General features: G+C 40.8%; 1 protein-coding gene across 13 annotated transcripts in view; it reads right to left on the bottom strand.

The window, feature by feature from the left end:
* LOC128454119 (activated CDC42 kinase 1) overlaps positions 1-15560 on the bottom strand; it is a 52164-nt gene that overhangs the window by 33903 nt on the left and 2701 nt on the right. For 4 of the 13 annotated variants that reach the window (XM_053437346.1, XM_053437353.1, XM_053437348.1 and 1 more), the window contains exons 2-5: positions 10645-10841; positions 9632-9838; positions 5430-5524; positions 5236-5345 (exon numbers count right to left, since the gene is read on the bottom strand). Coding sequence is in view for 2 of the 13 variants with exons in the window: in XM_053437355.1 (XP_053293330.1) it covers positions 5236-5277 (42 nt within the window). In the remaining 11 variants the exon portion in view is untranslated. The other 9 variants (XM_053437349.1, XM_053437347.1, XM_053437359.1 and 6 more) reach the window with 5 other exon arrangements.

Raw genomic sequence — 15560 nt, 5'->3', positions numbered from 1 at the left:
TCTCTCCCTCTCTCTCTCTGAGTCCACTCCAGTCCAGTCGATGTCCCCAGGCCAGTTATTCGCTGCCCGCTGAGACACTTTTGCTTTTTTTTTGCTCTCATTCCTCCGCCTCTCCTCTCCTCTGCCCTGTTGTTGACTCTGCTCCTCTGGAGGCCCGGCTCTCACACATGTGACCCGCACGTAATGTCCCATTTCTCAAAAATTGCAAACATACACACACATCTCGCTCCCACGTGACAAACAAATAGTCCTACAAAAATGAAACAAACTGTGTGTGTCCCGACACAATACATAACAACACAGAGACTCACTTGCATGGGCCCTTCTTCTGCCTTTTTCTTCCGCATGTCTTTGTCTCTGGGGTTTGGCATTGTACTGCTCCTCCTATTTTGTCATACAACTCATTTTAGAGGCAGACAGATTTTTCTGTTTTATCATGCATCGTTTGTTCTGCGGTGTACAGAGCGTAAGTGGAGCAATCAGAAGCTCCCGACCGCTCATTGGACAGTCCAATGAAATTCTGGCAAGACCCAGAAGTAGGTAATGTGGTTTATGGCAGCAAGCAATGGCGAAGCAAGAAAAAAAGGAGAGAAAGGGGTTCATACAGTGTGGTGTAGCTATAGTGATCAGTCTACAACATAAAAGCCTCAAACATATGTGCCTCCTTTCTCCTAAATAACCAAACCGAAGGAAACAAGGATCAGTGCAGCATGTTTCTGCCTTCTTAGTGTTGTATCCAAAAAAACTTCAACCTCTTTAAAAAAAAACACAGGTTGGGAGCTGGAGGAGCCAAGGCAGCATAGGGTGTGAGCAGTCTGGTTGTGTCACACAATCTGACCATACACTGGGAATACATAAATCATGAGTTTTGGCTCGTACAGTGTGGGCCGGAATTTAACAACAGCATTTGTAAAGTTGCAGAGTTTATGGCCAGCTTTAGCCAGATTCATCAATGCCTCTTACACCGACCTGTCTACAGTTTAACAATGTATCCCTCCATTTATGTCTCCTTATACACTTTCAGAGGAACTAAAATTGACAGCCATTCAATATCACTATCATCATCCCTCAGCAGTGTCTCCCTCCCTGAGCTATTTGTGGATGCCAATTGTTTCCATCCCTTTGTAAATGATATAATGAATGAAACAAGGACTCATCACACTGAACTGTCAGTATAACATGCTCATTAACATCCACTCTTTCAATGAGTCCTGTCATCCCACATATTACAAATGACTGTGTTTGATTCCCGTACAGAGACACTGCAGCCGAGCGTCTTGTTCATACTCCCCACGCTGGCATATAAAAAAAAAGAACACATGAAACAACATTGTCCTGTAATACGCTGGCTCTGTGAGTGAGTCCCGTTGAGATGAGACGTGACACAGAGCTGCTGTGGACACTTAGCATAACATTTGCAGAGGGGGGCATAATGTGATGTGTTGGCCAAGTGAAGCAGTGATGAATGGAGCAGGGCTGAGCTGTGGTGTCATGTGGGGTCAGTGCTGCTCATCCCCTGATCAAGTTCACACGCTCCCTCACAGACGGCATGGCAGTTCAGGTTACTAACACCATGTGATTGTTACTTCTATAGTCATTTGAACTTTACAAAAAATGTCAAAAGAGAGATAAGTGCCTTTTGTTCCAATTGTTAAATATGCTGACAATACGATGGACATGTTGCTGTCTCAGTGAGATACATAACATACATTAGTGTTTGGACCATATGTCTCACCTGATGGGAAGTATTTTTGTACCCAGTTCCTCCCATTTACCATGCATGTTGTACAGTGGGCACAGTGTGCACAGTGCACACGCATCGCACCTATGACAGTGTTTATTTAGTCATACAAATTAATCAGGAGGGTTCAGAATAAACTCAAACATGTGTTCATTTTTTATATTCATCATCATGTTAGATTATTATGCTAACCCTCAATGTGTTCTCAGTATCTACTACATAAAGGTGTCAAAAGGAATGTGCAAAGAAATCTATTTACAACAGTCAAATAACATTAAATTTTTCCTAAATATTATTATATTATTATATTATATGACTGAAATTCATTTGATATTGTGCTGTCACTAAATTGTATTTCATCAGACTCTTATTGTATTCTTGTTCAAATCTCCTAAAAAAAAGGAACCTTCCACAGATGCTGATGATTCGGAAAGCGTTTGACAAATTCTCTTCCAGAAACCTGGAAAAAGCTTTTTAATATCTAAATACTGGACTGTGACCTTTGACCCCAGGGGCTTTGTCAGCCATCTCATGTCAGGGGGAAGGTAAAGCCGAGTCTGCTAAAACATGTAAAACGCCTTCTTCGTCCCCATGATGGAGAGCATAAAGAAGCAGAGCAGACAGGCTGTGGGTGTAAACGGCTCGATGTTCCCAGCCCAAGCACCACAGGCTGTTCTGACCCTCCCTCTAAGAGACCGATCAGAGTCCTTGAAGACTGAAAGCTCCGGCTCCTGGGCCTGTGCCGTCTCTTTACGACTGTTGGTGGGTCGACTCTGGGGGCAGCACTAAGCTTTCCAACAGGAGCTGGATGAAACCCCTGATGTCTGCGACTGATGTTGGGTTCTTCGGGTGGAAATATAATCAGGGTAGTAACTAGACAGTGCAGCAGAAGAGCTTACGGTGTACTGTATCTATAATGGCTCTGTGGAAATTATTACGTTTTCTTTGGAACTTTATCATATTGCTGTTATGCTGTATGTGATATCTGTATTAACCAGCAGATCGAAGGCTAAAAGCAACATGCTCAGATTACTGGAGGCCAAATTAATAAATGCAGTCTGATATCTAACAATAGAATAATACCCATGCTTTGGAAAGTTCTTTTAATTTTATAGATCTTAATCGATTAACATAGACTAAAAGGAATAAATATTTTCCATCCTGTCATTATCTACACTGCTTATCATTTCAAGGGGGGAGCTGGCGCCAATCCCAGCTGACAAAGGAAGAGAGGAAGAATACAGCCTGGAAAGGTTTTCCTGGGCCAACACACACACACACACACACACACAGAGACAACCAACCATTCACACTCACATTCTCACCTACAATAAATTTACAGTCTGCAATGACCCCCTCCCCCCCAAAAAGAAACACCAACAACAACAAATACACTAATATGAAGCAATCACAGGAGCTAAATATCCAATTATAAGAATACAAAATGACAAAGAATAAACTGGTTTCCAAATAATTTATATAATTTCACCCATATCTAATATACTGTACACGTGTATAAAAGATACACTGTATATATATATATATAACCAGCTATTCAAAACTGCAATTCAGCACAGTAAAGGGAACCTACAAGAGACGGATCAATAACTGTTTCAATAATAGATACATTATTTAAGTTGCCTTTAAACCGATGTCAAAAATGTCTATAGCTCATCAATTTACGGACTAATAGATAGTGAAAATGATTCTCACTTAATGTGGATGAAGCTCCAAACCCATTGAATTCTACACATAATGAGGGATTTTCTATCTGTACTCATCAGGCCTGAGATCACATCATTAACATCATCGTGGCTGTTTTTTTCTCACTACTGTCGTCACGTGCTTCCGTCCTATAACTGTAACAATAACATGTATGTGTGAAATAAGTGCAGTTCCTCTTTTTGGAGTTTGTTCACATCCGTTTGATCAAAGGTTCTCAAAAACTGATGAATTCTTAAACAACTGGACGTCTTTCAAAACCACATCAAGCTGCAGACACAGGATTACTTCACAACCTCATCACCCTCTCCTCTCCCAGAACTCAGAACCGCTGTGGTAACAAATCAAGAACCAATCCACCATGTGCTCACACTTTGAACACAAAATATGTTGTTTTAACAAAGGTTTCATTAGTAAAGAAAAAGATACAATTCCAATTACAACAGATGCTTTTTATATGTTGCTATAGTTAAAATGTGTTTTTCCTTTGGGCATGTGTCACACTAAAAAAACACCAGCATGAAGGAAATATTTCTTCTTGAAGGCCACGGCAGCAACACCTACTCACAGTTTTTGGTCAGAGAGCAAATCTTGTTGACTTAGGCGATGACTTCACCTGAGGCTGAAAAAACACCACACACTCTCCCAGATGATTCACCACTCTACGATATGAAAAGAGACGTTCACATTGACCAATGACTGAATCAGTGCTCCTAAGAAAATGTTGACATACGTCACCGGCCAGTGAGGAAGCTGATGTAGCTGTGGTCAGGGTGTGGACCGTGGAGAAATGGTACAGTAGCTCCTTCTCCTCTGCTTATATCCGTTTGTCTATTAGCAGGATTACTAAATAATACTACAGCTATTTTTTTTTTTAAAGGTGGTGGAAGGGTGGGGTATGGGCGAAGTAAGAAAGAGAAAGCATGTAATCCTTATAAGAACTGTAGAAAACTGTATAAAAACCAGACTTTAGTTTTTACATTAATTGCATTGTCCATTTATCTTTGTATTCAAGTGGAATTAACTGCATAAAGAAAAGTGACCCTGCTACATGTGAACGTTGTCTGCCTACATGTGGTCTGGGAATCAGCAGTATTCCCAGCTATAAGAAAATGTACACGAGCTCTCCCTTAAGTCGGAACAACCCTCCAATTGTCTGTGAAAACTTTAGTTGATGAACTGCTGACATCAGCACCTAAAACTATATTTTACAGTCAGCTCTTAAATAGTAGCTTTTAATGTATAGTTGTCGAATGTTGCCCTTTTGTCATTTGCAAACTGTTCAACCGTCTCTTCCAACTACCTAACACCACTATGTAGCCAATATGTTTTTAAGGTAGATAAAGGATTTGGATGCCTGTGCGTCACACCTGATCCTTTATCTTGGCTCTTTGTTATCATGGAAATATCAGAAGGATGTGTCATCGGTTGAAACACTGTAAACAAATTAAAACGACACATTTAGTTTACAGCTCTTAAGCCCGACATCAAAGCACATGAGCACATTGGAGTCAGAACAACTATACACATCTCAGGAGTTGGGACCTTCTGAGGAGCACATGTAGTATGCCTTGTGTAAGGGGAAACAGCCTGATATACAGCATGTACGTCATTCTGACAGATTGAAGTTAAAACTGTGAACTAACTGAAAAGGGTGCTGTTGAATGTAGCCCTCAGTCCAGCATGCTCAGTTGGGATCAATCAGAGTTTGGCAAAGAGTCAAACCTCCCACTGATTTCCATTCACTGTTGAACACGCAATGTTTCATTTACAGACGTCAGGAGGAATACTGTCCTCAGCAAATCCACTCTCATCGACTCTTTCCTAGGAAGATTTCCACTTCTCCTCAATCAGAGGGGGACAGGCATGTTCAGCAATTGCACTGTGGACAAAGGTGTGTGAGAAATCAAAGAATAAAAGTGTGTTCTTCTGAGACTATGTGACAGTGAACGAGAGACAGATATACCTCCATGCCATATAATCCTCCTCTCTCATGCCGCCATATTCCTTTCTAGGAAGAGCTGCAGGGGCACGTGAGTGAGTGATGGCTTTCCCTCGTCCCTGCAGGATAAACAGGTGAGATTTGAGAGGGTGATCTAAAGCCTGTGGGGGCCAAACCAGGCCAGACCAGAACAGGATTAGGGGGCAGGAGGACGGGACGAGGGTCCCACTTAATCTGTGTGTGCGTTTGTGCCAAGGTCACAGGTGATGAGGTATGCAAATCATCAGGAGCTAAAGCCCTCTGGGTCACTGCCATCTAGATACCCGGTCATACATCATGCCAACGGCTTTTCATCTATCTGTGTGTGTGTGTGTGCGTGTGTGTGTGTGTGTGGGGGTGTGTGTGTGTTGACATTGAACTGACACTGCACATACTAACTCATTCTCACCCTCAGCTCACATGCCAACCCTGTACTGGAATCAGTGTGTGTTACCTTCCATTTAAACTGCATTGCTATCAATAGCAATGTTAATAATAATGCCATATTAATGTTTCACTGGAATTATGTGGTGATAAAATGAAAAGTTTTAGAATTCTGACATCAAAGATTAATTGATACATTTTTCCATTTGTTTAATTGATTAATTAATTTGAATACAAGAAAATACTCTTACCAATAAGTGACTAACTATTCTAACCATGTTGTCATCCTGGCTGGGGCTCAGGAGGAGGTAGAGCAGGTCGTCCATTAACTAGAAGGTTGGCAGTTCAAAACCAGTCACCCCCATTTTTTGTGCCAAAGTGTCCTTGGGCAAGATACTGAAGCTCAAATTGCGCCGGACGACTGTGCAAACTTTGTTGTGTGAGAGATAGACAAAGTGCTGCTCATAGATGCACTGTATGAGCACTGTAAAGAGCTTTGGGTGGTCATCCAGACTAGAAAAGCTCTACATAAACATAGAGGATTTATTCAATAATTTGCTTCAAACAGGATCACAACAGACAAACCTGTCAAACACCTTGCAAACTCTTTCCCATTTGTAGCACACAAGGGGGACTATTGCATTTCACTAAAAAGGCTCATAGGTTCACAGCAACAATTCTTAAATGAATTTGTGCTTGATTATTGACGGACTGCCTTGATCATTACTCCATCTGACCACATGAGGGCAGCCTGAAGTAATGAGAAGAAAAAGTACCTTTAAAATGTCCATGTTTATAAGGCAGGTGCAAAGAGACCAGAGAGGATTATTAATCATGGATTCAAAACTTAACTTAGCTTCTGTAACAGCAACAAGAGCAGTAAAACACATTTCAAACCACACAAATTCAAGGATTTGTCCTGTCGTCATAATGAGGGAACAATCTGTCAAGCAAGAGACCACACGATAAACACACGTCTGAAGCCAGCTACACACAACAATGTGTGTTTGAGATCAGCAGCCGGAGTTGATGGAGTAGAAACCATTGAAGCTAAACAGTATGGCACAGCATGACTGAAGGCCACAGCTCAAAGTGATGCAAGGTGAGATGAAAAAGCAAACGTGCCTCCCCAGGACTGATAATGTCAAGCATGAGTGTGTTGTTTTGTGCCGGCTTAATGGTTTTCTACCTACACACTCGCTTTGTGAAACAGACACATATAAACCTAGAAATATCACATCCAGCATCATAATAGAAATATTGTAAAAGTCCAATTCTAATACAAATACTAAATACATATTCACATCAAATTGGAGCATTGAAACAAATTCAACTTGCCATTGTAAAAAATCAAGACTTTAAAACATTTAATTCCTTAAAATAGATAAAGACCTGTTTAGAGGTCCAGGCTCCTTAGTCGGTTCACCTCATCTGCTTGAAAATGAACAACTTTGATTCAGGTTTTGTCTCTGCATGTAAAAACAAGGGCACAGTATGTGTGGGCGTCCAAGTATGTGTGTATCTGTGTGTGTGGTAGCGTGGCCTCTGCAGGATACACTGAATTGCATCATCACTCTGCAAGGGTCAAGTGTTTGGTCAATATGTAAGCTGCTCTTCCGGTCCCCTCTACCCAGGAGTGAGTGACTGAGATAAGAGAGAAAACAACACATTGTACCCTGTGGCCCTCAGTGTGTGTGTGTGTGTGTGTGTGTGTGTGTGTGTGTGTGTGTGTGTGTGTGTGAGAGAGAGAGTGTGAGAGAAAGAGAGAGAGAGAGAGAGAGAGAGAGAGAGAGAGAGAGAGATCCACACAGGAAAGCAGGGCAACCATGATACATCTGTCTGTGAGGCTTATCTGCATCGCTACAATGAAATGTTTGTCTATTGTTACTTTCATGTTTAAATTTATTATAATAGTTATATGATAATTGGCTATAAAAACAACAATGACTGGGGCAAGAAACTTGAGTTTGCTTCAGCGTCCTAAAGAAAATTAAATTAAATTTAACTGAGAGTAAAAGTTACCTAAGGGAGCAAGACAGCATAGATCAACTTCTAATTCGACATGCCTGCTTACTTAATTGTTGCTAACCCTGTCAGAGTGACAGTGTAAAACCAATATTTGTTAAGAGTTTATTGTCTAAGCTTTTAAGTACACAATGTGCTTCAACAGGGAAAAGTTAGTAATATTCATATTTTCAATATCACAATATTTTCCATATTCATGTGGATATTTATGATGTGTGGTTTTGCTCAAAGCTATAGAGCTCACAGTAAACTAACCTCTCTTTGTTGATCCAATCCCATTTAGAAAAATCCTTGATCCACGATTGATGGTATACAGTAGATCTCATGTGTTGGCAACCCACGATGATACACAAAGTCTGGACTAGATTCTGTTTTACAAGTCTTATCACAGGAACACAGTGGTCACTACTCTGCATAACAAACGCAGTGGGAGTTCCAGTCTGTGCTTGTGAGTTACCAGTGGGACAAGGTGATCTATTACAGGGTCACTGAATCTGGAAACCTAATGCGTTAACAAACTATCCGTCATACAATACACCCACGAGCGACAGTCTGCAGGAGGTGGTGGTAATGCAAGACGTGTGTATGGGTGCAGCAGGTAAAGAGCCCAGGAGAGCAGTGAAAAGAAAAACAGCAGCTAAAGGTGACAGGAGCGAAGAAGACAGTGAGGTGTGGGACAACTGGTCTGATGGAGGCGTAAGCAGCCTGGAGCAATGAGGGTGAGTATAGTGTGACAGCCGGATGTAAGTACAGGGTTAAAATAACACTCTCTCTCTCACACACATACACACACACACACACACGCACGCTCCCAGAGGCTCCCTTTCCACATTTAGAGACACTCTCCACAAAAAGCACAGTCACTGGTGCTATTCTGGGAGCTTCCCAACTCCCTTCCAGTCACGTCTGCTCCACGTCTTTCTCCCCCCAAACATCACTGTTTATCTGAACTCTGTGGAACAAGTAACTCAATCATTCTGGGAGCAGGACGTATACTTTGATTGGCTAAAAATTTTATCTAAGCTGTTTAGTCGTTATTGAAGAAATATTTGCGTCTCAAATCTTCAATGTTTTATTTGTGTGTTTCGTCTCCTGTGATTGACTACGGTGCATTTGCTCTCTCATGCTGCATGCAATCCAATGTTGCATAATCTCTGTCGTCAGCATTTTAATCTTGTTCATGATTTTAATTTGAAATACTTCACAAATCAAGTCAAATAAGTATTAATAAAAGACAGTGGTATTAGAATATACCAGCGGCAACAAAATTGGGCTTGACAGTCTTTTTGTCATGCCCCTGGGCCCCCCTTGCTTTTTTTTTTAATATGCCTCTAGATGTTATTTCCTCACAGTTTTTACATTTGAGTGCCTCATCGGTTCAGGAGTCAGACTTTCTACTGGTAAGCACCACCAGGCCTGAGGAACAAATCAAGAGGACACACTGCTCAAGCACATATTTGAGTGAATAGACTTTTCTTCACACTAAATGTTTCAATCAGACCTTTGTTTTCAGTTGTGCCTCCTCTGACCTGATCTTAAAAGCACTGTGAGATAAGCATCTTTAAAACTCCTCCTGCGCCAATCATAGAACCGTTTACGGAGCTAAACGCTGATGGTCGGCTGCTGATAAACAAACAACACTGCCTGGTGGCAACACTTGCTCATTTACATGTTGTCTCACAAAACGAGAGCATATATAAACTGTCGGTGAGTGCGCCCACACACACCGTGCTGGCACAGTTCCTACATTCACAAGCCCACAAACTGTACACACTCACCTCTTGCTTTCTCCGCTCTCAGACACACACTCCATTATCACATCTCTTTGTAGTGTAGCCTGCAGACACCTGTCAGGGAGTGTCTGGCTGGCCAGCATCCTGTGTGGGTCTGTTTGTGTCTGCAGGGGTTTATGCTGAAGCCTACAGTGTGACTCTCACTTCCTCCTACTCCACCTCATTAGTAAAAACAAATTTGTTGAATGTGTCCTGGGAATAGAAAATAAATAAATCATAAGATCAAAATAACTTTTGAATAGACACACCCAACCCTGATATAGGCTCTTAATCAACATTTTAGAAAACATCCATCTTTTATTTTCAAGTATGTGCAACTATAAAAACAATGTTTTTTTATGGAGCGTGTGCAAACCAACATGACATCAACCCCGGTGTTTGCTCCTCCACACTTCAAAAGGTGAATAGTTTCCATTCATACACGCTGAGTTGGTCTTTGGCCCTTCCTGCTCTGAGGAAAGCACAGTTGCTGTTTGGCATGACCTCATGTCTGCATAGCTCTCTCTTTACACACATACACACACACACACACACACACAAACACACACACTCACACAAACCATAGCACCTTACCTTAACCATCACAAATAAATGCTTAAACCCAACCTTTACCAAAACACTGAATCCAACTCTCGAGTATCTACGACACAAGCCCCTATGGTTTGTATGTATTCAGGCTCAAGTCCTCACAGGGATATAGAACAATCCAACACACACACACACACACACACAGACACCATGGCAGCATAGCAAACAGACAGTATGACTGATAATCTTTCAGATACACAACCAAACTCATGTTGGTATTTAAAGAGTGCGGCAGTTTGACAAAAACCTGCACAACACACAGTCACACCCAGCTGCTGTGAACTCACTGGTACAATGCTGTTGTCTGAGACCCTGAATGTATGAGCATGTACTCACACACACACACACAAACACACACACACACACACACACTTAACATAATTATCTTGTAATATTCAAGCCATAGAAACCTTCTTCTCTCTCCTGGTCTGAGTCCAGCCTCTGCTCCGAGACTGCTGATGCTGCTCTCAGGTTGATGACAGAAGGCCGACCACGCACAGATGAGACCCAGAGTCCATGGCACTGCAGCATCAGCACACACTTACATGATTTTATCCCCATCCATTGGTCAAATCAAACCCAGGCAGGTGTATGCTGCGGGAGAAGCCTGAAACAAACCACAAAACAAACAAATATGGTATTTAAGACTACCGTAATTAAAGAAGATCCAGAATCATTTTCTTTCATCCATTAAACATTAAAGTGTTTGCAAAACAATCTTGAAAAAAAGAAAATACATAGTATATATGTGTCTCCGGTGTTTTGTGGGTGGCACTTATGGCTCCTCGTGCCCCCGCAGAGAGGCTTATAATATTGTGAAGACAGTCAGAGGCAGGTCCTTGGAGAGATTAACAGAGGCCCCCTGCAGAGACATGTCCAGTTTGTGTACTTGCTGATTACACAGGATGATAATGAGAACTATTTGTACTTTGGGACACTCTAGCCTATAGTCTACAGTCAAATTGAAAAGACAAAATATATAAAGTAGGCTATAATACATTAACATGTACAACAGAGTATTAGGGCCATATTGAACAAGATTTAAATTAATAAAATTGTAGAGATTTTAAGAATAATTTTGTAATGTTATGAGAATGAAGTGAAACTTTAACAAGAGAAAAGTCAGAACAAAAGAAAAAGAGAAGTGTAGTATTAGGAGAATAAATATGAAAAAGAAAACAGCAAGGGGAACCCATGCTCGCTTAAGTTCCACTGAATTCATAATCTTGAAGAAGCCCTTTGAACGATCAGCTCATAGTCGACTACAACCTAACATTTCCTCCTTCACAAAAAAAGCAACCTCCTCCATTTCTATGTGATTCTTTCTCCAGAAATGAGTTTATTACACAATCTTTTCAAAGTTCTGAAACTTGATGGTGCTGATGCAACAAAAGATGAGGTTTTATGTTATTTGTGAAACATACAAATAACATAAAAACACTTATGCTTCACGTTGCTCATTATAGCCCAAACGACAGAGGGAACTTCTGATATGCCCTCTAAAATGAAACACGGCCTAAAATACGAAAAGGACTTAAATCTCATAAATGTATGACTTTATTTCTTGTAATATTATGACTTCGAAACCTTGGGGGGGGTTCACTTGAAGTGGCCCATTTTAAGTTAAAAAAAACTCAACATTCACACATTTTGAGCCATCGCACGGGGGGGAAAAAATTCTTATGAGAAACAAAAAGTTCAGTTAAACCTCAACGGCTCTTTGTTCAGCTTCCTTCTTGTTTCAAGGCAAATGAAACTAAATATCTACAGCGGTGACGTTCTGCTTCACCACCAACCTTTCAGCCACAGCCTGCCGCCCACTCACAAGCACATGACAGAGTGCTGGCAACACCTGAACTAAGTTCACCACAGAGATGAGTAACTCCCCTATTGTAAAAACAACTGCAACACTGAGAAGTTTCAAAATCGTGGCCTCATGATTTTGATATCTCTTTGATCAATTCATAGTTATCTGACAGTAAACACAGTTGAAGAGAAAATGAAACTATGGAAGCTGTGCATCCATAACCCACATGAAGCTGCCACCGGATGTTAGATGTGAATTAACTTGACATGTTTCCAAACCAGGTCTAGGGGCTGGGGGCTGGGATAAGAATGCCTGAGGGGCCGTAGCTGTGCAGGAGAGGGCAGTATGAATGAATCAATGTGATTCACGCGGACACACAGGGACACAGTCCACCCACCACCTAGTAAAGTAGCTGACTGGAGCCTACAGTGTCGGATGAGAAGTTCACAACACGGAGAAAGGCCGAGCTATTCTTCCACCCTGCACACGCTCCACAAACGACTCCTTTGTCCGGGAGATGGAACTGAACAGCCTGACATGACCACGCTGGACAGCAGCACGCTAATCATACACAAACGGATGAGCTGTAAACAAATACACCCACTACACAGGGACAGCTTTTAACTGTGACAAAAAATCCCAGGGCGGGTCGTTCATTTATCGACACGCACCACTCAGAGGCTCAAACAAGGGAGCAACATATTTTTCTATTGACAACCGTCTGTAACATGAGGGCGACATCACACAACCCCAGTGGATCTGACAGTTTTGTCGTGCAACGGTCCACCAGTGGGCAGGACGGGGAGGAGAAGGCAGTCCATGGCTGCAGACCCCACCCTGGCACATAAGACAAACAAACACCACCCTGTCCCTAGAGAGTGCAAGAAGGGCCAGAAATAAACTGCTGCTCACACAGCGGAGCTCGGAGACCACTTGAGTAAAACCCTTCAAGATCAGCTCTCGTGCTGAAGTGAGGCCAGCGGATCAACAATGACAACAAGAGAGCACTGTGGACTACCTCTTTATTATAACTGGTGCAGTGCCCATTGTAAACCTGCCTGTTCTGAATGGGCTGTTCTCTTGTTCTGTGTTGATGCTCGAGAGCTACTTCAGATTCCTTTTCATTAGTGAGTCCTCCTCAAGCAGATCTACAATATATTGTAACTGAACAGAAACATATTAGGGAATTAGGACTATATAGCTTAACCATAGAATGAAAATGAATAGATTCAGTACATAAACTAATCTGGTTTTGATGAGTTTTATATGGACACTGAATGATATCCAATAAACACGCCAAAGTGGAGATGAGGGAGGAACTGACAGGTCAGGACGACTTTATACTCAGCAGGGGACAAAGGGAAGCTGCTCTCAGTGCGTCATGCGATACAGCAGAGGACAGCTACACTTTCTCTCCAGGAGAGAAGACAATATGAAGAGGAGAGGTGAGTGAAACACAAGCTTCTCCAACAAAGGACACAGGAAATCCACTTCTCTCCCTGCTGTGTCATGCACATTCACACACAAGCAATATGTCTGAGTAATACAGCAGCATAGAGAAAGAGGATATTGCACACAGTGTTTAGTGTTTCATTTGTTACACTTCCCGGGTTGATCTCACACCTTCAACACACACATGTAGACTGAGTGGAAGACAACGTTGGTCATTGAAAACCTACTAATAAGATAATAATAACAAAAAATGTTTTTTTCGTTATTGTGTTTAGTTTAGTTTTTTAAAGAGGCTAAGTCATTTTTTTTAAACAGCTGGGTACTTTACTTTTTATTAAGCATTACAAAACAGAAGAGAGGATTAATCCACATCTACTGCTCCAATGAGTCCTTGCATCCTCAGGACAGTGTATTTAAGCCTACATTTTAATAAACTACATTAAACATTAGCTTTTTTATTGTTTTTTTTTATTAGCTCTTGCTCTCTGTTTTCCATTCTTTCTTTCTCTTTGTTGGAAAAAACAATATAAATTCAAATAATTCACTGCAAAGCTTTGGCTCATTAATGTATTTTAAGTATAGCTAAAAAAAAAAATGGCTAAAAACTTTTTACCAGAGAAGATTAATCTCTATTGAATAAACAGGATCACTTCATTGTTGGTTTTCTGGGCATCGGGCCAGTATTGACAAATCAGTTTCCTCTTAACTACATCTCACCTGTCATCATAGAAGTGTCTTAATGGCAACATATGTCTGGTTTCTTTCATCTTCAAAGACCATTTTAATACAATACATCACTCTGAAGAATCACCAGAAGTGATAATCGTATAGATTAGTTACAACTCCCTTATTTCCACTTTTGTGGTATAGCATTAGCAAAAGTCTGCGTCTGTGGCAAAAAGATGCTCAACAACATTATTCTCCTTCTAAAACATCTGGGCTTCATGTCTGCCTCAGACAAATAAATCTATCAACATCTGATCTGGGTCATCTTAAAGATACTGGACACATGAGGCCAGCTGCACCTCAACTGAGTCATTTTTGGCCCTGTTTTATTCCAGGCCAAATCTGTAAATTAAAGCTCCTCAAATAGTGGATGGAATCATGTCATAGTCTGCACCCAAATAAAATCGTGAATATAATATTATAATAATATTATATTTTGGCATAGAAATCTAGCCGGTAAATACCAGCCGAAATTATTGACCAATAAACCCTGCCATCACTACCCCGCTGTTTGGTTACAGTTCCATAAAAAACCTGTTGGAGATTTAGGTTATCATTATGCATTAAGGCAATGGTTAGAATCATTTCAAAACCAAATCATCGTCATTTACAGTCAAAAGTTCAATGTTTTACTCAAGCAAACATTAACAGTAGAGGAAATATAAACCTTCATGACCGATATACACACTAACAGAGTATTACATTCCAGGAAGGTGGGAGAGGATGCAGTTTCTCAACCAGGATACGGTGTTTCTCAAGAGTGAAATGATCCCACAGGAACAACCTATTCATTTATGTGAGCCCTTCCACTATCACCATAGATCAGCGAGACATAACCAGTGGAAGCAAGAATTTGAGAACTACCTCTACAAACACAGAGGGATCCTACTATAACATTTAGCAGCTACTGCCTATGAGAAGAAATACCGTTCATCCTCTTCACTACTGACTGAAATACAACATGCAACACCTAATATTAAAAACCAAGATTACACATCCAAGATTACCTCAAAAATGTCTTTAACCCTTTGGAAACCCATGATAATGAATAATGTAGAGAAGATAATAAATAGAGCCCGACCGATTCATGGATTGACCATTAACATCAGCTGATATCGGCCTTTCATATATACATAATAGTGTTAATTAATGTTTTAAGATATGAAACCTTATGATTGTGTTTACATTTTACATTTCAGATATTCTCTTAATTCAGATTTAATTTACTTAATATGGTTATATTTAGCTTTGGTTTTCCTTTATAGTTATTAATAATTAAGTGTATGGTTAAACTGTAAAATATGAGAGAGAGAGAGAGAGAGAGAGAGAGAGAGAGAGAGA

This window comes from Pleuronectes platessa, chromosome 13 (genome assembly GCF_947347685.1).
Source record: "Pleuronectes platessa chromosome 13, fPlePla1.1, whole genome shotgun sequence".
Classification (NCBI taxonomy): domain Eukaryota; kingdom Metazoa; phylum Chordata; class Actinopteri; order Pleuronectiformes; family Pleuronectidae; genus Pleuronectes; species Pleuronectes platessa.
This window is presented reverse-complemented; position numbering and strand designations above follow the sequence as displayed.